This window comes from Simochromis diagramma, unplaced genomic scaffold (genome assembly GCF_900408965.1).
Source record: "Simochromis diagramma unplaced genomic scaffold, fSimDia1.1 OVJJ01000150.1, whole genome shotgun sequence".
NCBI lineage: Eukaryota > Metazoa > Chordata > Actinopteri > Cichliformes > Cichlidae > Simochromis > Simochromis diagramma.
Window position 1 is genome coordinate 2,609,511 of NW_024387083.1, and position 22,502 is coordinate 2,632,012.

The 22,502-nt window shown below is 38.7% G+C and overlaps 2 protein-coding genes across 3 annotated transcripts in view; both read right to left on the reverse strand.

Annotated features, from left to right (window-relative positions):
* The window catches only part of abat (4-aminobutyrate aminotransferase), a 30,926-nt gene extending 15,611 nt beyond the window's left edge, over positions 1-15,315 (reverse strand). Inside the window, exons 1-2 of the mRNA XM_040045983.1 lie at positions 15,186-15,315; positions 1,125-1,267 (exon numbers count right to left, since the gene is read on the reverse strand). Of these exons, the coding sequence (XP_039901917.1) occupies positions 1,125-1,194 (70 nt within the window). The 5' untranslated portion in view covers positions 1,195-1,267; positions 15,186-15,315. The remainder of the gene's footprint in view (positions 1-1,124; positions 1,268-15,185) is intronic.
* A 4,194-nt stretch (positions 15,316-19,509) lies between these two features.
* pdxdc1 (pyridoxal-dependent decarboxylase domain containing 1) overlaps positions 19,510-22,502 on the reverse strand; it is a 38,970-nt gene continuing 35,977 nt past the window's right edge. For both annotated transcript variants that reach the window (XM_040045981.1, XM_040045982.1), the window contains exon 23: positions 19,510-22,140. In XM_040045981.1, the coding sequence (XP_039901915.1) occupies positions 21,869-22,140 (272 nt within the window). In that variant the 3' untranslated portion in view covers positions 19,510-21,868. The remainder of the gene's footprint in view (positions 22,141-22,502) is intronic.

Sequence of the window (22,502 nt, forward strand, 5' to 3'; positions counted from 1 at the left end):
ATCTGCCCCGACCGTTACAGTGTCCTCTATCCCGGTAACTCTGACTCACAGTTGAAAAACAAGATAAGCCCAGAAACTAGTTCTTACTGGTTCTGGACAATTTGGGGTCACCTTTACTGAGCTAGCGGTTACAGCAACAAGTTCTGTGAACTGAAATAGCTCATCTCATGGATGACTAGGCTGTTAGTTGATCTACTATCAAACAAGCAAAGATAAGGTTTAAAGCTCATATCAGTGCTCCGCTGGACATTTATACCGACCGTTTATGAAGCAGTTGCAGGTGAACACTTTCTTGAGATAAATTTAGTTGCTCCAAAACACACATTTATGTATAGTTAGTCCACACGCTTGGGAACAGCAACACTTTTTTGTGATTTTGCTTCTGCACACAACCAGACTGGAATTAAAATTAACAAAATAAGTCTGTACTTCAATCACCTCTTGAAGGGCAGAGCTTCAACTTTAAATCCACAGTTGTTGTAATGCATTAATTATTTATAGCCACATTATACAGTCTAGACAGCTTCCTCTTTCACATTGTTTTACTATATATAAAACAGCCTTTATGGAGACGCCTGTCACAAATCCAGTTTATCGGATAACGGCAGCTGTCTGTAGACAGATTTTGCAAACGCAATAGTGTCCCATGTGTAGTGAATAATTTACTCGTTACTCAGATTTACAATAGTATGTCTGGCTTCGTGGTTATGGACAGAAGACCTTTGACACACCACTCAGTCACTCATCTTGGAGAAGCACAAACATGTGTATTGATAAGCACATCCTCCTTCAGTTTAAACATTTACACTGATTACACAATGCTATTCTGCTTTCACTGCTTTACCCATGAGAGGTATTAAAATTGTATTTTCAGATGAGACATTTCAACTAAAAAAAAATCATCTGAAAATTCTTAAAGTCACTTTGAAATAAGCAATACATTCCTCACATGTGGAAAAGCTTAGCCTATTAGCTGTGGCACTAATATGGCTGGAAGAATAAGATTAATTTACACAATGGTCCAAACAGTTTTAAGACAATCTCCAACACTGGTAACACATCTTTACCTACTGAATGTTATATCCTGACTGGAAAACAAGGATCTGGTGTAGTGCTAGATTTACCTGAAGCACTGAGCCACACGTTTTTCTGCAGAGAGAAAGCCAGCTGACGACTGATCAAGGAGGTTGCCATGGCAAAAAGCCACAGTCAAAAAGTGTGAGAGACAGGCAAAAACTGTGCTCAGCTTCTAACGTCTCCAAGTCACCTATAAAAACAAAGGAAAGAAAGAGGGAAAGGGGAAGAAGGGGGAAGGGGGAATCAGAGAGAGCAGAGAGGTGCAAAAAAGCAAACAAAAAAAAGCACATTAACTTTATTAAATAAACAAGAATGTGGCATCTGTCACAGCAGAGGAGTCAAAAGTGTAGTTTTTTTTTTACAAAGTCCTTCTAGCAGCAAGTCTCATATCTATGCAATCTTGGATTAAATCCTGGGGTATCTTGAAGCCCCTATCTAAAAGAATGGAGAGAGAGCCACAACTCTTTAATTTAATAATCACCAGAACATAAAAACAAACACGGGGTAGAGAATGACCAATCAAAATAATTGTAAATGGCTTCAAATAGTTTGTGATTTTGAACCAAAATGAGGTTTTTCAGTGACTTCACATCCAGTGATGGGTGAGTATTCCCCTTTGTCCCTAAACTATGCTTCTTCTGTGGAAACCTGTGAAGCATTCTTTCCACACCCGACCATATTTAACTGAATTCTGTAGGACCCCAGCCTCGCTGTACACATATAAAAGTATTTTTTCCTTCTCCTTACCAAACCCCTCCCACACACAAGTGTTTGTGTCGTTACTTCCAGTGCCACACTCTGCTTGACCTGTCTACAGTGTAACACATTCCAAAGCAATGTGTTACTGTAAACACATTACATTCTTCAGTAAAGTAGTAACATATTACGTATTAAATTTAGTAATTACATTACAGTTACAATTATGTGAATATGAGCTCTTGAGTTGTTTGCACACTACTGAATGGAAAAAAGAAAATCGAATATAAATGTTATTTTTAAGTCAAGCAACAGCACTGGATTCACCGCTGACATCAGGTGAACTCCAGTAAGCCCTGGAAAGTATGCTGAATAATATGGCTGCAGGTCCAGATGGATTTCCAGCAGAATTCTGCAAAGAATTCTGGCAGCAGTGTTCCACACAATGTTACAGGAAATATAAGAAAATGGCAGACTACCAACAAATATGAATTCTGCCAACGTCTCCTGCTAAAACCAGGCAAAGACCCTGTTCTTCCCACCAGCTATTGTCCAATATCCCTTATCAAGGTTGACATGAAAATAATCTGCAAAGCTCTCTCAAAGAAATTAGAGAAGAAAACCTCCCTCATAATATATCCTGACCAAACTGGTTTCATAAAAGTCATCAACAAATACATGTAGATCACTTAATTTAATAGACTATTCGTGCAGTAAAAACATTGAAACCACAATATTGTCTCTAGATGCAGAAAAAGCGTTTGACAGAGTGAACTGGAAATTTTTATTTACAACTGCCCCTGCGGAGGTCCTTCTAGGGCTCTCATGGTCCACTAGATGTCTGTGGCCTGGATCTCTTCCATGCCTGCTTAATGTCCTGGGGGCTATGGCTACCCAGACCTACTATTAGACAGTGGTGATTTACTGGGAACACTATATTATATTCATATAGTATTATTCAAGGGTGTTTGAGAGTTTGATGATGTTAAAATTTGGGCAAGCCCACTAACAGAAGAACTTTTTGTTAAAATATTTGTTACTTTTTTAAGGTAGAGAGTAGCACTTTAACTACTATGACAATAGTATTCTATGATAAAAAGAACTAAGGGTAGAGTGAGGCAAAGGCAGGGATGGCTGTATGCACTTTCTCCTCATTCATCATGTGTTATGTAACACTGTCTGCAGGAACAGGAAAAATCCAGTTATCTGCTTTCACAGGCTAGGAAACCTTGGCGCTTGCACACTGCAAGCACAACATACAAAGACATGCATGCACAGACAGACGGTTTCTTGGCAACGCCTCATGAACTGGAAAAAACTGGTTTTGATTGTGAAAGTTACACAAGACTGCATCTTCATATGCCAAGAGGGAGAAGAAGTTCACAGTTTGCACTGTAATAAGCTGAAATCTGAACTCAACAGGAATTCAGCAGCACTACTGTCAAATGAAATAGTTAAAATCATATGGATTTTAGTTGTGGATTATTAATTTATGTTGAGGCCCCATTCATAATAATGCTAAGTAAAAGTAATTATGGGAAGTTTTACTTTCCTGGGTTACTGAGACAAACAAACATGTTTAAAGTTGTTCAGAAATATCTCCTTTGAGCACTTGATGCAATCGAGGCTGTTAACAAGTGGTTCAGATGCTCTTTAAACACTGTAACTGTTCATTTAATTTCCTAGTCAAGCGCTGTGCAGGTGTTGTTCACATAAAAGTAAAATACATGACTATCACAGGTTCATGTTGTTCAGTCATTGCTATTTCCCAGTGAAAAGAACCAAGTTAAAATGCAACTGACATTACCACCCTGTCACTATGGCAACAGCCCAGGCGCTAAATGAATATAAAGACACATTTGTATGTTTCTTGTTTCCACTGAGTAAGATCACAGAAGTGGGGCATATAATATTTCTCCTCATAATTGACAAATTTTGACAAATTTATGCCATGCAACAATCACTTTAAGTTTAATTAGCATTTGTTGAACATGAAAACCACATTGATCATATTGATTTTATTTATAAAGCCTGCTTTCATATGAAGAATCCCAGATCCAATGAACTCTATGAAACAATCATTCAAAAATCAACAAACATAAAAACATAAAAAGCCATAAGGGTGTTCTACTTTATTCTGGGGAACAAATGATTTTGTCAGAAAAATTAAATCATAGAACAAGAGTAGCTGGTGTTTGACATGCTTCCAACTGTGACGTCTGCCTTCTGTGTGTGTGCATGTCTGTGCCTGTGTGTGTGTGTGTGTGTGTGTGCATGTCTGTGCCTGTGCCTGTGTGTGTGTGCCTGTGTGTGCCTGTGTGTGTGTGCATGTCTGTGCCTGTGCCTGTGTGTGTGTGCGTGTGTGTGCCTGTGTGTGTGTGCGTGTGTGTGTCTGTGTGTGTGTGCGTGTGTCTGTGTGTGTGTGTGTCAACAATAGGGTTTTAAACCAGTGACCAGTGACCAGTAGAGTGAAGATATTTGCCCTGGTCATTATTTTAAAAACCTGCACAAGCAAACTGGGAAACATATACACTATGTACTGTTGGATGATTTCAACTCTGTGAATATCCATTCATTTTTCTATATAGGTCAATGTATTTTTCCCTTTCTGTATCCAAAATGTAAATTAGCACTAATGTTGTTCAGAGCTTTGGTGGCAGAAACCAGTGTTAATCCTGTTAATGCCGCAGTAATATCAGGTAATGGAAGTGTGAGCAAACCTTTTTGTTTATGCATTTTTTTTAAAGAATGGGAGTGGTGATTCTATATGAGATATTTTTGGTCCCACTCAGTAATAAAATTGAAGTTCAATTCAATTTTATTTTATTTATAATAACAACAACAGTCGCCTCAAGGTGCTTAATATTGTAAGGTGAAGACCTTAATTGTTCTACAATAAACCTATAGGAAGGAGCAATATGTGTGCAATAAAATGTGCAGTAAAATCCAGCACCTACAAATACTACATCTTTTACATGAAAATAATAATTTTTTTTCCATTTCTCTAAGACAGTTGTGTATATTTTAACATTACTCATGGAGTCAGAACCATAAAGGAACTATGTAACCACTGGAAAGGCAAGACTCCCTTTTTTTTTTTTTTAAATCCAATTTTATTTGTAGAACCCTTTCTAAAGAGTTTTGCAATATATTGAACAAAGTACCAACACACCACACAACAAATCAATAAAATAATTTTGTAAAAGGCAATGAAAAAAAAAAGTTAGACGCTAAGTTATTCAGAGTCAAACGCAGAGGAATACAAAAAAAAAAAAAAAGAGAGTTTTAAAACAGGCAGTAATTGGGCCATCCTAACATGGGCAATGAGCTCATTCCACAAATCTGGGAATTATCCTTAAAACCTGGATGAACAAGTTTTTTCAGGTATTAACCTTACAGATGGAGTCAGTGGTGCTGATGCATTAAAAGGTCTTAAAACTGATCAAATATTCAAAAATGAACAGGGAGCCAGTGGAGGGACAATGGGATGTGTTTATGCTTGTGAGTACCAGTTAAGAGAAAAACTGCAGCATTTTGGACTGACCAAAGAAAACATTGCAACATAAAGTACATTATAATAGTCCAATTGCATTGTGATCAGAGCATGAAGGAGATGCTCAAAAACTTAAAATAATAATGTGGATTTGGTTCTGGATATTGGACTAAAGTGATAAATGCTTTAATGAAAGAATCTATCTTATCTAGTTTAAAATTACAGTCTTGTTTCACACCAAGGTTTGTTACTGTGAGTTTAGCTGCAGAGGACCAAGTCCAAGAGAGGAGCAGCACAGGCACTGCTGGGTCAGAACATAATGACATCATAAAGCTTTCCATGTTTTCATCCATCTCCCCTAAACCATTACTGGAGTGTTTAAGGGAGACATTTCTTTTTATAGGCATGCGTGCCAGGCACATAGAAATGTGGAAGGCCATCTTTTAAAATTTAAAAAAAAAAAAAAAAAAAAAAAAAAAATCAATGCCAGGCACTGAAGGTAAAGGGAAAAAAGGATTAGCCAGAGAACTGATCTTTGTGGGACTCCATATGACATAGATCACCAAGATGGTAAGAAGGTTCTATGTGTTAAAAGAACCTAAACCACTCTAAGGCTATACCTTTAAGGCCCACATAGTGTTTTAATGAACCATGAGTGTGGTCTATTGTGTCTAAAGCAGCAGAGCACAAGAAAGTCAAAGTCACTTAAAAAGTAGTAAAAGATCATTAAGAATTCATAAAAATACAGATTTTGTGCTTAAGACGATTTTAAAACCAGTTTGGGAAACATCCAGAAACACAATCTAATGTTTAAGAGTACAGTTTTCTCTTAAATATTTGAAAGAAAAGGGAGCTTCAAGATAGGTTTTTAAATCAGAGAATATACTGCTGGAGTTGTTTGAAATAAGTAGGCACGACATCAAGTGAGACTGCTGTTAATAGTTACCAAGAAGAGAACTCCAGCAGAACCAGACTCCGGGAGGGACAGCTATCCGTTGTGACTAGCAGGAACCAGCTATGTTAAAAATGAACTCTGCCAAAATTATTTCAAGACTACATCAATGACTCATCCAGGAGGTTACAAAAGAACCCAGAGAAACATCTAAAGAACTAGACGTCTCAGTTGGGTCATAATTTAACAATAAGAAACAGTTCAGTCATCAGCTTAAACCCTGAAGGGTTATGCAGACAATGATCCAAAGGTCACCAGAATGTCCACCTGTGAAGCGTAAGAAAACCCACCAAAAAACAAAACCAAATAAATGGTGGCAGGGCTGATAGGGTGACAGTTGCTGAGAAACAGATCCAACGTGCTACAGACCAGGCATAAGAAAGGTTTTTGGAACTGGAAAATATGGAATTACAGTAACTCAATATAAGTAACAAATGATTACAATTTTCAGCACTGCTTAATAAACCTCTGCAGATCTAGATGAATTTTAATGGTTACTATGAAGGTACTACAGCTAAGGTTTATAAAACAACTTTCACCACATCATTAAGATGAGAACAGATAGAAAAAATGCAAACGCTTTATTTTCAGTTACATTTGATTATGCCTGATGGAGTCTAGTCTAGGGGGCTTAAGACTTTTGCACAGCAATGTATACAATATAGATTATAGCTATGGGCTAGAGTCCCAAGAAACTTAACTTAACATTCTCTGCAGATTCTCTGCTGACACCTTATTCCCTCCTCTGCACCACAAACCATCTCTGCCTAGCCTCACTAGCTTTCTCTCCAAAATGCTTGACCTGAGTTGTCCTTCTGATATACCCATTTCTAATCCTGGTCATTCTCAGGGAAATTCTTAGCATCTTCAAATCCGCTACCCCCAGTTCTGCCTCCTGTTATTTTGTTGCCACCGTCTTTAAACCATATATCATAGCATATCTCACTCCCATCTTGTAAACATTCCCTTTAAATCTTGCTGGAATCCCTCTGTCACAAATCATCCCTTACACTTGTCTCCGCCCACTCCATCGTGCCTGAAATCTCCTCTTCATCTCACTTGTGCACTGTCTATAGTTTCACTATGCTAGTATTCTATTTGTAAATCAAGATCTTCAAAATTCAAAATTTTAACCCATTGAGAGAACAGCTCGACACTATGTTATGTAAAAAAAGGCCAGGCAAACCAACTGTGTTAGGTACTTAAGAAATCAGAGGGCATTAATGTTTGGAGGTTCCAAGTCATTCCATGTCAAATCACCCAAGCCTTCTGCTCAACCTTCTGGTGTGTTAGTCAACTTTCAGACCTCTGCAAGCTGTTTGAACACAAATATCTCAAAGACTCTTAAAGATAAAGGCCTTAAATTGGGATCCCCCCACTGACATGACCGCTGTTGCACCGGGAAAACCTCCACCTGCCCCACTCCTGCTAAACAGTTGACAACAGATTTAAGAGCGACAGGACTCGGTGCTGCTGAATCTTTGATTCTATTTATTGTTTGCTGAGTTTTACTTATTTTATATGCTGGAATATGCAGAAAATAGGTTTAAATATTAAACTAATTTCTTAAGTGAAAGACTGCTGCATATAATTTCATATTTGCTTAATGCAAAGTGCATAAAGTTAAAAGATTAAAACTCATAAAACAATTTTTTAAAAGAGACTTTTTCATTTGAGCCAATTTTATATGATGGATTATGCATAAGAAATAGAACTGGGCTGAAAGGTCTATTGCTTTATTACGTATTCAGGTTGTGTATCATGTTTTTTAAAAGTAACTAAGTAATAAGTAACTAATTACTTTTGAAAAAGTAATCAGTAAAGTAACAAGATTGGAGAAGTAATCAGTAAATAGTTATATCCACGCTGCAACACAGTGTGGATATAACTTTCCACACTGTGTGAACTGAAAGTAGTTGACTGTAGTATGCAAGTGGCAAGTGGAACTGAACAGCAAGATTGACAGGCAAGCAGACTATAAATTTAAAAGAATTACACTACAGAGAACCAGTTTCCTACAAGAACCGGTTCCTGATCCGTAGTTTCCAATTGTTTTAAAGGTGCAGCAAACCTAAGCTGAAAAAACAAGCTAATATCCATTCTCCTATTTCCTTACCAAAGTTCTAGCTAAAGCAGTAGCATGAGAATTAAATCCTTAAATGCTTTAAATATTTAGTGCACCTTATAGATGGGGCTGGAGCAGTCTTAAAAAAAAGAAAGAAAGGAAAATCAAGTGGGAGGAAAACCCCTCAAAACTGTCAATGATGATACTGAGCTGTTTAAATTAAGCCTAGTTTCACCTGCATTCTGAGATGATAACAGAGTTTTCATGCTTTCTTAATTAAGGGGTGTAAACAAAAATGTACGCAAACATGTAGTAATGCTAACAATGTCTACATTGCAATTAGGGATGGGGCTAGAAGTTGCCTTGTCTAGGCAACAACAGGGTCTCCTGTATTCACAAAGCTTCCTAATACCAAAATAGCTTCTAGAGATATGAAAGCACACTGAAATGTCATTCTCTCACTCGTTTTCCCTGGACTGAGACCAAAGAAGTCCAAAATGATGCATGATTTTAGAAAAAAACAAAAACAAATAAACAATACGGTTTAATATGCAAAATATTCAACCTTAAAAGTTGAGAGGTGCCGTGAAAAAAAAAAAAAAAAAAATTATATATATATATATATATATATATATATATATATATATACACACATACATACATACATACATACACACACACATATATATATAAAAAAAAAAAAAAAACACCCAGCACGCCCCTGCGGGCGGTTTATCCTTCAAGCTCGGGTCCTCTACCAGAGGCCTGGGAGCTTGAGGGTCCTGCGCAGTATCTTAGCTGTTCCCAGGACTGCGCTCTTCTGGACAGAGATCTCCGATGTTATTCCCGGGATCTGCTGGAGCCACTCGCCTAGCTTGGGAGTCACCGCACCTAGTGCTCCGATTACCACGGGGACCACCGTTACCTTCACCCTCCACATCCTCTCGAGCTCTTCTCTGAGCCCTTGGTATTTCTCCAGCTTCTCGTGTTCCTTCTTCCTGATATTGCTGTCATTCGGAACCGCTACATCGATCACTACGGCCGTCTTCTTCTGTTTGTCTAGCACCACTATGTCCGGTTGGTTAGCCACCACCATTTTGTCCGTCTGTATCTGGAAGTCCCACAGGATCTTAGCTCGGTCATTCTCCACCACCCTTGGGGGCATCTCCCATTTTGACCTCGGGACTTCCAGGTTATACTCGGCACAGATGTTCCTGTACACTATGCCGGCCACCTGGTTATGGCGTTCCATGTATGCCTTGCCTGCTAGCATCTTGCACCCTGCTGTTATGTGCTGGATTGTCTCTGGAGCATCTTTACACAGCCTGCACCTGGGGTCTTGCCTGGTGTGATAGACCCCAGCCTCTATGGATCTTGTACTCAGAGCTTGTTCTTGTGCTGCCATGATTAGTGCCTCTGTGCTGTCTTTCAGTCCAGCTTTGTCCAGCCACTGGTAGGATTTCTGGATATCAGCCACCCCCTCTATCTGCCGGTGGTACATACCGTGCAGGGGCCTGTCCTTCCATGATGGTTCCTCGTCTCCCTCCTCTTTCTTGGGTTTCTGCTGCCTGAGGTATTCACTGAGCACTCGGTCAGTTGGGGCCATCTTCCCAATGTATTCTTGGATGTTCGTTGTCTCATCCTGGACTGTGGTGCTGACACTCACCAGTCCCCGGCCCCCTTCCTTCCGCTTAGCGTACAGCCTCAGGGTGCTGGACTTGGGGTGAAACCCTCCATGCATGGTAAGGAGCTTTCTTGTCTTTATGTCAGTGGCTTCTATCTCCTCCTTTGGCCAGCCTATTACCCCAGCAGGGTACCTGATCACGGGCAGGGCGTACGTGTTGATGGCCCGGATCTTGTTCTTACCATTCAGCTGACTCCTCAGGACTTGCCTGACCCTCTGCAGGTACTTGGTGGTTGCAGCCTTTCTAGCGGCCTCTTCATGGTTCCCATTTGCCTGCGGGATCCCCAGGTACTTGTAACTGTCCTCTATGTCTGCAATGTTGCCTTCTGGTAGTTCAATCCCCTCAGTCCTGACTACCTTCCCTCTCTTTGTTACCATCCGACTACACTTCTCCAGTCCGAACGACATTCCAATGTCATTGCTGTATAGCCTTCTCAGTCATTTCTCACCTTGAAATTCTCACTCGGCGTTTGTGAGTTTTTGATGTGTTTTTCTTGTATGTATATATATATATATATATATATATATAAATTTTTTTTTTTTTTTTTTTAAATTACAGACTACACAGTGGCTCATTCAGAGGAAGAAATGATGTTGACCTGCTGACTTTATAAACCATTCATGGAGCTTACAATTATGTCATACACTCTCAGCTGATTGATAAACCAGCAACCATAAAACCAGTCTATATATAACTGCAGAAACAAGCCATAATGCAATCACGCACATGCATTTTTACACGCATTGCAATCTATTTTGTGATCTCATTTGAGAGGCAGCGAGCACCTAATGCAGTAACACTTTAGGCTGAAATGAAAGTGATCATCACCATCACCCTCTCCTCTTTGTGTTGTTCATTGAGCCCCTGAGACAATTAATAAGGTAGCAAAGTTGTTGTTTTCCTGATGGAGCCAGAAACAGAGTTTTTACAGAGTTATGGCTTTCTTTGGAAAACTGTCAGGTTACAAAATCAATATATGAAAAACACAGGCTTTGACATTACTCAAAGAACAGCTACAATCTCTGTTGGGATGCTGAATTGCTTAACTACCCAACAAAACTTTCACAAGCCAATCACAATCCCTTATCCTATTAAATAAAATCAAACTTGCAAAGATGGAACCTTATACCATTTTTAAATCTAAACACAAAGATTATCGCTGTCAACATGAATATCCTCCCCTGCCTTTCATACATCCCTTGAATCCTATCGGTAGACATAAGCGGTAATCAGTTTAGCAATTGGGACAAATGGATTATCTGGCAGGGAAAGAAACCTAGAATCAGTTTCAGCGTGTTGCAGCTGGGAAAAGAAAGAAGGGATGGCTCTACCATGCTGAAGAAGCTACTACCTTGCAGCACAATCAATTCCTCTACTCCATTGGTGCTGTGGAGATCAGGGAAATTATTTTACTGCTATTGTTAATAATCATCATCATCATTACCATTGCACTAATAATATAATCTACAGTATTGATATTGCATTCAGATGTTTAAACATATTGGCACCCAATTAGCCTTTATTACAGGTGCAGTTATAACCACTTTAAACTGTTGAGTTGAATCTATAAGCTTAAATGCTTTTGAATGCTTGTTATAATCTTAAGTGTGTATGTGCTGATTTTGTTGATTCTGACTACACTCTGTGCAAAAGTCAGGCTGACAGGAAATTGCAGGTTTGCAGAGCGTGCTTTTACAGAAGTGCAACGGGTGAGATGACAGAGCATTTAAGGACGACACATACACACACACACACACACACTCAGTTAAAGAGAATCATTTATAGGTCATTGTCATTGTGGTTTTGAGAGGTTAATCATGTTGACTTGTAACTGCGGGTTGGAGAAGCAGTAGTCAAAAGGTTGACAGGAAACATCGGCCATGAAGATAGAGACAATGTTCCTTTTCAAACTGTGTTAAAAGTCATTGTGGTTTTGAATTGACGTATGCCTATATCTGTATGCCTGTATCTGATGACGCATGAGGGGGCGTCATTAAATTCAAGTCCTGATGGTATAAAATATATGCTTATGCTTTGATTAGTCAGAGATCAGCGCTGTCTGCGAACGGAGCTGGTCCCCCCACCCGTGTATTTCATTAAAATCAATTGTTTGACCAAGTTCTGGACCATGGTTGTTTGTACTCTCCTTCCTCAATATTTGAACCTTAACAGTGCAATAAAAACTACAAAGTTTAATGGAAAGAAACTACTAACTGAAACTTGAATCCTTACTTAGGACCTATATTTCATTCACACAAAAGGGTAAATTTCATAGCCTTTTCTTTTTACAGGATGCAGTTTGGAGCAAAACTATTTTTTAAAATATCTTTAATTGCAGAACTATTATGTCCAGAATCATACTCCTGTAAATTTAACAACATCAGAATGAGAGTTCTAAAAAATTAAAAAACCTTGCTTTGAATAAAACTTTAACTAAAGGGATAAGTAAACTATACAATACGCTCTCCTTTGCTAACAATGACAATACTTCATTTGTCAAAGAGAAATGGGAGTCTGAGGTGGGGGTTAGACGATCAGAGCAAGCCTGGGGTAGTATTGGCAAATGCCAATGGTCTTCAACTAACATCTGACTTGGAGAGAGCATTGTTAGAAGACCGTGATGACACATTTCAAAACCCTACATCAAGACAAATATAAGAACCCAAATGTTCAATGTCGGAGACACTGCAGTTTTTATAAGGCTGGAAGATAAGTTGTCTTTTACTCATTCACAGGTGGAAAACCTTTCTGGGTTATGTCAGATTCAGACACTTCAAGTGTCAAATCTGAAACTGTGACTTCACATATAAAATTAGGGCTGCTCAATTAATCGAATTTTAATCACGATTACGATCTGGGCTTTCAACGATCATTAAAAATGACTGAGCCGATTATTAGCCCCTCCCTCGTGCTTTACTCTCGCGCTGCTCCGTGTGGCAAATCGAGCGCACCTCTCTGCATTTCGAACACATGTCACAACAATTAAGAGCAGCGGTCCTCGACCTTTTTTGCCCCACGGACCGGTTTATGCCCGACAATATTTTCATGGACTGGCCTTTAAGGTGTCGCGGATAAATACAACAAAATAAAACTAGTACCGGTACCGAAAAAAAGAAAATTTATTCATAACACACGTGAAAAGTCCCAGGAAAACCGAGTAAACGATAAAAACGATAACAAAATAACGCTGAAAACCGATAAAAACCCTGAAAACTATACATTTCACACCTGAGCCTCAACTCTCGCGGCCCGGTACCAAATGACTCACGGACCGGTACCGGTCCGAGGCCCGGGGGTTGGGGACCGCTGATTAAGAGGACCCGAGGGAAGCTCGGAAAGCTAAGCAGAAGTTATTTGGAGAGGAGAGTGACTGCCGCTGGTTGAAAAGAGAGGTAAAAAAAACTTCAGTGGTGTGGAAACATTATGGGTTCGCGGAGTCAGACGTGGATCAAGTAGACACAGTGTGTAAACTTTGCTACAGTGTCGTAGCTGCACCACAGAGCAACACTGCAAAGTTCACTAAACATAGATGTTTACATTTTTCATTTATTTTTTATATTGCAAACATTTGCACTGTTATCAGTATTTGCACGCTATTTTATATTATTTTTTGACAATCTTTAAAGTCATTATTCAATACATTGTTATTGTTAAATAAATATCATCAAATAATCGAGATCTCAATTTCAGTGAAAATAATCGTGATTATCATTTTTGCCATAATCGAGCAGCCCTATATAAAATAATGACTTTTCTTGGTCGTATTTGCCAATCCAACAGATAACAGTATCATGTCTTTGACAGTGATCTTTGTCCCTGCAGTGTCACCCTCTGAGCTAGAAACAACCTGGAAACTGTAAACACATAAACACATTGTGGTAGAACTTTGTATAATAATGTGTGGTGGAAACTTTTTGTACCATTTCTGACTGACGCTGTTCTTAAATAAAGAATTTCAAACAAACAAACAAATAAAGTAAAATGTTAAAATGGACCCTCAAACAGGCAGGCAGTGCTCTCGCATCCATGTTCCAGTTAAAACCTGTGCAGCAGCATTTTGCAAAAGCTGAAGACGAAACAGAAAGAAGTGACTAACCACAACATGCAACAGACGATACTAAGTATCATCTGCATAACACCGGAAAGCAATTTTGTGCTTTCTTAGAATGGAACAGAGGAGCAGCAGATACTTCTTATTCCTATGGAAGTAAGGATGAACTTAGTTTTTAACACACCACTTCAGCATTGATTACGTTTCCTAAATAAGTAATGGGATTTTGATTTATGTTTTGTTATTCATATATATATATATAAAAACAATGATACAACCAATATATGTATATCGTTCAGGTTTACTGTTTCTATATACCCAAATTTAAGACCAGATTACATTTTAATATGTCCCAATTCATAAAAGTGATTTACCTGCTTTTATTTTATTGACAGAATGCACATCAGATTTTTGAGCAATCCCAATTTAAAGAAATTATTAAGGAAAAACATCAGAGGAACTTTTTTTTCAGCTACTGTTCGTACATAAAATGTTACACAGACATAACGCGATTATGTTTTCTCTGTTTATCATTGTGATACAAACCTGGGCCAATAATCTATAAAATAAAACATTTAAACTCCTTACTTCAGTTATACAGCAAGTATTTATCTAAGAACAACCAGAACAAAATAAATTTGTTAATATAGTGTCTCGTGTCGGTAATGATAGCGAATAACACCTTATTTTATATATCGTTATTCTGATAACCTTTAAATTCGTTCATGTCGCAGTACATGTTTGATGCTTTTAGGAGTCGCTGTGAAGAGTCCTGATTTGAATACATGTAAACAAGGTATTGATTACACGGCCGCCCTTTGCTGCAGACTGGAGTTGCCATAAACCAGGACAATAAAGATAGTATGTGTGTGCTATTGGCATTCCGCTCTTCTGAAAAATCTGGATCCCACTGGTTCTGGCTGGTTCACACAGAGATTGGAGGTTCATGAATCGTAATAGGCTGGCCAATCCAAACTAGTAATATGTTAAAATGAGACAGACGTTTCATTAAAAGCTATCCAGTCGAGGCTGCTGCGGGCTGCTGCAGATCCCAGTGCACTGACGTTTAACAGACCTGACAGAATCACGATGTGCCAGTTCCGCAGCGATTGTGATCTCATCTAAGCTACCCATGTGAAAATGATAAAGGCTTTGAGAACACTTACTGATGATCCAGTGACAACAGCAAGATCCACACGCAAAACTGCCGGCACCACTGCTGTTGCAAAGAAGCAGTCTCCTCGATTTCTGCAAAGCCAGAGACTCCGCCCACCCTGACAACATCCACCAGGAGCGAGGGCTGCTCCGTACAAGAGGAGGGGCTTATTGTCAGTCCGAGAGAGAGAGAGACCTTGTTTTTTCAATCTAAAGGTACGCTGAGGTGTGTGTTACAAGACAATTATACATTTCGTTGAAATGAAAAATCCCAACAGGATAAATATTTATTGTTTTCAGTGAGAAAAAAAAAAAAAAAAAAGCTTTCTAAGATCAACGAGATTGGCTGCTATTTAACAGCCAATCAAAAGAGTCTCTGCTGGCACGAGAGCGGAAACGGAAGGACACTGGCATTAATTTATTAATCATCACTGTGTCTTTTTATTGTCTTGTCAGGCAACAATTGGGTGTTGTGTGACTAGGAGAATGAAGTATGTAGCCTAAAGCGCTTTGAGTGCTTCTTCTGGCGTACTGTAGCATAAATAAATAGTGTAAATAAAAGTATATAATTGAGCAAAAAAGCTTGAAGTTTTTTGAAGAGCTGAGTTTTGACAAGTTTCTTTAAAAAGTCTAATGATTCTGAAGTGGTTGGTTAAAGGCACTAGACCAGAGAGAGGATGGCTACACGAACCATGTCTATCATGGGGCTGGATCAAGTACCTCGGCATCGACATCAACAATCGATTGAATTTCAAGACAAATACACAGGCTGTATTTGCAAAGGGAAGAGGAGGCTCTATTCTCAAATAAAGATTTAGTGTGTACACCAGGGGTCCCCAATCCCAGTCCACGAGAGCCGGTGTCCCTGCAGGTTTTAGATCTCACCCTGGATCAACACACCTGAATCACATGATTAGTTCATTACCAGGCCTCTGGAGAACTTCAAGACATGTTGAGAAGGTAATTTATCCATTTAAATCAGCTGTGATGGATCGAGGACACATCTAAAAACTGCAGGGATACCGGCCCTCGTGGAGTGGGATTGGGGACCGCTGGTGTACACCAAAGTGATGGAGAGTTGCTGCTTTTTATTGCTTTTTTTGTTTGTTTTTTGTCACTTAGTTAGCTAGTGCTTAGTGAAGCACTTTGCTGTGGTTTTCTGGGGAGCAGCATTGGAACTGTTGACTACAGACTGGATAAACTGATCAGGAACCAAGCTCTGCGATTGGCTGAAAGTGGACACTTTTAAAGCTGTAGTGAAGAGAGGGTCACTGAAAAAAGCATTCTCCTCATGGATAATCCTGACCATCATCTGCACCATTTGCCAGGAGTAGAGAGCACTTTTTAACAGACTGATTAAGCTCCACCGCCACAAGGACAATAGAGGGAAACTGCATACTGTTATCTTCTATAATACAATATGTCTGTCTTACAGATAAGCATCTGTAAGAAACAACTGCAAAACAAAAAATCCCCAAAATGGGACAAATAAAGCATTTGTCTTATCTAATATTTGGGCACTGTGCTATTAGTTACACTACAAGCAAAAGTTGTATACACAGATGTTCAACCTTTGCTCTTTGGCTATAGTCACCAAAGTGAATATCACCAACAGACTGTCTAAGATAATCTCTGAAATTAAAGGCATCTGTTAGAAGGTTATCTGAAGGTCAATCAATAAAGACTATTAAGACTGCTACAAAACGTTTTGCTATATTGTGATATCTGCCAAAGCAGGTCTCAAAGGTCGACTCGGCAGGGTTTTTTTTTTTAATTAATTAATTAATGAATTAATAATTTTTTGTGTAGGTTTTTTGAACTAACAGCAGTAGAGTAACATTCTAAAAAGGGCTCAATATATGGAGTTGCTGCAGAGATTCCAGGGGAGGTCGTTTGAAAAGTATGCTCTATAAAGCACTATGTTGTATTTCACATTCAAAGAAAATTTCCTTAACTGTTCTTCCTTCACTTAGAATGCACCTGTCCACTACATTTTTTTGTGCAATCTTGTTGACTGCCGCCACAGTGGGAGAGTGGGTTAGAAGAAGGTTCCTGGTTTTACACCACGACAGTGAGATTTCTAAGGAGCACTTGAATGTTCTCCTTGCAGATAAAGTGCTGTATGTATGTTTAAAATGTGGCTTGAAGTCTAAAGTGCTTAGAGTGATCAGTATCCTGCAGCACCTATGTTTGCATAAAATAATGATGTGGTCCCATGATTCCTAAAAAAGAATGCCAATTTTAAACAGGTTTGAGCTTTATCTCAATCCATTTAAATGAACTTTGGCCCAGAGAGGATCGTGGCATTTTCACATATGACTTTTTCTTTGCATGATTAAGAGTTTTAATCTGCATTTGTGCATGGCACAGCAAACTGTGTTCACAAACCCATGCAGTCATTTCTATGTGGTTCCCCTGTTTAGCTCATTTCCTGTTTTATTTTAGTCATTTCTATTCTTTATGCATTGCCATGAGTCTTCCTTCCTTTTGAGTTTTGTCACTTCTGTTGTGATTTTGTTCAGCCGTGTTTTGTTTTTCCCAGCTGTCTCCACTTCCCTAATCACCCTTTTGTGTACCGGTATATATAGTCGCTGTCTCTTTTTGTCCCCTGTCAGAGTATCAGTTCTGACAGAGAACAACAACAACAGTCCTCCACGCACTTTATATTGTGTGGTAAAGACCTTACAGTTATACCAAGGAAACCCCAATAATCAGATGGCCCCAAATGAGCAAGCACTTGGTGATAGTGGGAAGGAAAAACTACAGGAAGAAATCTTCAGCAGAACCAGGCTCAGGGAGGGGCAGCTGTCTGCCGGGGGTGAGGAGAGGGAGATGGGACAAAAAGAAACAATTTGGAAGACATTAATAATAACCAATTATTCAATTCAGAATGGTATATAAACACAGAAAACTTTTTAAAAAGCTGACCCTTTGGAGGAGCTCATCTCGGTGTGGTTCCAGTTTAACTCAGGAGCGGTCTGTTTATGGGGTGAATGTGATCTGACTTCAGTTTGAACCAACCAACATTGCAAGTCTGAGCTAACAAAAAAAAAAACTTGTGGAAATGTACCATAGATATGAAAAGGTCTGTATGGGCTAGCAATTAGCTGTAAAATGAATGGAAATTCTCCATGTTCTCCAGTAATCCAGAACACAGAACCGTATTCCTGACAGAAGCAAAAGCGAAAGAGTAGGTTTACAAATTGTTAGTGAGACTTGGTTTGATGTATTGTTGCCCCTGGCCCAATGCACTTTTGCCCAATGAGTGGACTGAACATTCTCATGTGGTTAGTAGTGACACATTGTGGTTGGCTTACAGTTCACCTGGATTCTCTGTCCGAAAAGAAACCAAATCACAGGAATAAAGCTTATATGTTTACAAACTCATCAACTGATTCGGACCAGCGTAAACAAGAGACAAGGCTGAGGTGGTCTGGACATGTATCGAGGATGGAGAGTAAATAGAGTGAACTAATGTTTAGTATGGAGTTGCCAGGCAGCAGACCACATGAGAATGTTCAGTGATGTAGTGAAGGATGACATGTAGATTGTTGTTGTAACAGAGTAGGAAGATGGAGGCAGATGATCTGCTTTGGCAACCTCTAAAGGTAGCACCTGAAAGAACATCTGCCCATCTTTATGTCTGAGAAACTCGGCCTCTCTAAGATTTTTTTCATAATACCCAGTCATGTTACTGACATGCTGCCAGTTAACTGAATTAGTTCCAAAATTGTCCTCCAACTGTTTTTAGCATCACTTAGGCCTAGACTAGGCTGTATACAACTGGCTGTAAAATCAAGTAGCCATTCCTGTTATTATTTGAAATCTGCAGTCTGAGGTGCGTAGCTGTCACATTGCAATGTAAGTTCTTTTCACCCAGCAGAGTACGCTGTGTGATTAAAAAAAAAAAAAAAAAAAAAAAAAAGAGCTACACAAATCTTCACAGACCCTCACACTCACTGATAATTTATGTCACCCAGACCTGAGCGGATTTTCTGGTGCAGAACATATAATCCCAGTTTTTATTTGCTTTTCCAGACTTTTGTACCCTTGTCTCATCACTTGGAGCGATGATAAATCAGTCCAAAGTATTTCTGAGCGATCACTTACAAAGAATTTGAAGATGGAAAAGAAAAAAAAAAAGAAAGAATTTGAAGATGGGTGTGGAGTAGTAGTTAGCTCTAGAAGGACTCTTGTAGAGCTCCAGCGAGCCATAGACGTTTTACTTTACCTCTTATTAATTTCATTCTCTTTCTTCTTTTCATTGACTTTAACTTATTACTCTGTCTGTGACACAGTTAAGACTCGGGTTGAATTACAAATGATCAAGAATCATTAACATGACTACTGCGTTTAATGATCAACTCCCAACTGAACAAAGAAAGACTAAAAATCAGACACAGTTAATCAGAAATTACCCGAACCCTGGACATGTGACAGAAGTTACAACGAAAGAATTTCTGTGCTCAAAAACACCAACAAGAACAAACGAAAAAGATTCCAAACACATCAAACATCTAGACGGTGATGTAATCACATCAGGTTTTCAAGACTTTTTTCAATATAGAAACTTATTTTTGCATTAGAATTGTAACAAAAAACCCAAAACAAAAACAATAAAATTAATCTTCATTTCATTTAAATGCAAAGCAGCAGAACAATAATTATCTAAAGTATAAGTGCAATTAGTTTTTAATCTTCATTCCAACCATTCTTTACTCTTTACAGTAAACCTTCCACCAGCACCGGGCTCAAAGCAACTAAGAAAACATCCAGCTAAATTTAGGGTTTTGACTTTTGTTCTTGCAGAGGCAAAACCACCATGTCATGTTTGCCAGTGATTTATGTCGTTTTATATTGGTAGGGTTGAAGATAAGTGTTGTGACATTAGCTAAATTTCTGTTTCAATAAAGCATCAATAGTGCATCTACCATAAACCTTAGTAAATTATTTTTGTACAATTCATTTAAAAATGTGTCCCCAAAGTAATATTTTTAAAAAATAACCATTTCCTCTCCTGTCACCTAATTTTAATAATAAAATAATAAAACACAAAACCTCTTCATAAATGATTATTTGATGCGCTACTTTAGAGTCAAGGAAAACAATCCATTTTGTAAGTAGTAGAAAATGCATACAGTATGTTCAAGTAGCCCGTAAGTAAGAGTAAGATACAGGCAACCAGTGAAACTGAAAAAACAAAGCACCCTAACCCCGATTGTCCCTCTGATATAGTACTTACATTTTAAGGATAATATTTTGGAGAGAAGAGTATTCTCCCTCATACAGTGAATACCTGAGGCAAAGCTTCTCTGTGGCAGAAGCCCACTTTTTGCTCAGGTTCCATTATTGTGTAAAAAGTAGTTTTCTAGTGTAGTGTTTACACTTTTGCTTGGCAAGTGAAAGTTTGCTGGTTCAATTCCAGCTGGACACACATATACCCTTTGAGACTGAGTCAGGAAAGGCATCTGGCATACATCGCTCTGTAGCAACCCCTTGTGGTAAGAGATGAGTCAAAAGTACATTTTGTGAATAAAAACGGGAACATCTCACATGTCCCATAATCAGATTCTGCTTCACACAGCTCTGGCTAATGTACACTATGTTTGTTAATAGGGTAAATGTTTCTATAGAAAAGATTGTTTATTGTTGTAAAATTCAACTTGACTCTTACTGTATGTTAATGCGCACATGAATGTTTGAAGGCAATATATCAGTTGGTATTTTACATATGCATATCATGCATATCATTTGCTTCAACCATTCACAGTAAGGGGGTCAAAACTAACTTTAAGCTGCTTGATTTCCAGAGTTCTAAGAAATATTTTATTTAAAATCTGAAACAAAATCTATAATATGGCTGCTCCTCTGCTCTGTAATCCAACACCAGATGAATCAGCTCACAGAAACTCCAGCCCGTCCCCCGTTTGATAGAAAAATCTACACTAAAACGTTATAATCAACTGACAGGTAGCACTGATGACTGCCTCAGCTGATCATAATTCAATGCACCTACATCTGATGGAAAACACTCAACAGTCATTTTGAATTTGATGACAGCAACATAACTTGGAATTTGGCACAGGTTCATACTGAGTAGCATCCCAGCTTCTTTTAACAATCTGTAAATGTCTGGGAAACGAGGAGGCTTGACCTTTGGGAGACGAGAGCTGCCCTATTCTTGTCTGAAAGAAGAGTATCTGCTCAACGGTCCTGGGGTTGTCTTTGCTGTATTTTCTGTTTGTTCTGAACTGTTTGGAATGCTAGCCACAGAGATATTCTCAAATTGCTCCATAATTTTAGAGTAAAGCTGTTTTTTGCAGATTGTCCATGTTTACTTCAGAGAAACTTTGTCAATCTAAGAAGCTCTTTTCATACCCAGTCATGCTACTGAATTGTTGTCAGTTAATTACTGCAGTTGCAAGTTATCCTGCTTTGTGTCACTTTTCCAGACTTTTGTTGCCCTATCTCAGCTTGAGACACGTTGCTGCCATTACATTTAAAATGAGCTAGCATTTTTCTTGAAATGATATATTCTCAGTTCAAACATTTGACATGTTTTCTGTGTTCTGAGTTTGAGATTTGCAAATCATTGCATTCTGTTTTTATTTACATTTTACACAGTAACTTTTTTTAAAGCATCTTTTAGGCTGGTTGCTCTAAGATGGTTAGAAAACCTGCAGAAACAGTCATCCTATCTTGTGCTCCCTTCTGCCTCTTGGCCTTCAGGGTGCATCTCTTCTGAGGCTTCCAAGTCATCGATCTCAGAAGACGACTTCAGGTTTTTCTCTGGTACCAAATCGCCTGAGGTGTGATGTGGCGTCTCTGGTGTAGGTGGAGAGATCGGAGGGTTGATGCTGCTGCCGATCCCAGTAGGATTTTCCTCCTGGAATGTTGCCTCAGCCTGTGTGCAGCTGGTTTCAGTCGAATCTGTGCTTGCGCCTGCACGTCGAAATAACTTCTGACCTGTGGCACAAGGCAAGTGTGATGTACAACACAAATCAGTACCTGCTGATTTCATGAAAACACTAAACTGGTCAAGATATAAACCTGTAAGCTCTCTAACAATGAAAAGTAGATCTTTCAAAGAGAAGAAGCTATTCTTTAAGAGAGAAATGGACTAAATATGCTGAGACCAAATGCAAAGTACTAATGGGGTCCATGAAATCATGGTCATGTGGATTTACTTTTCGAGGTGAAACTTTCAAAAACTAATGAAAGCATTCAGTGACAAAAATATAAACCAAAATAATAGAAACAACAAAGATTACCATGACATGCAAACTTGTGGGTTTGCTCATCAAAATGCTCTCAGAATGAAAAAGTCA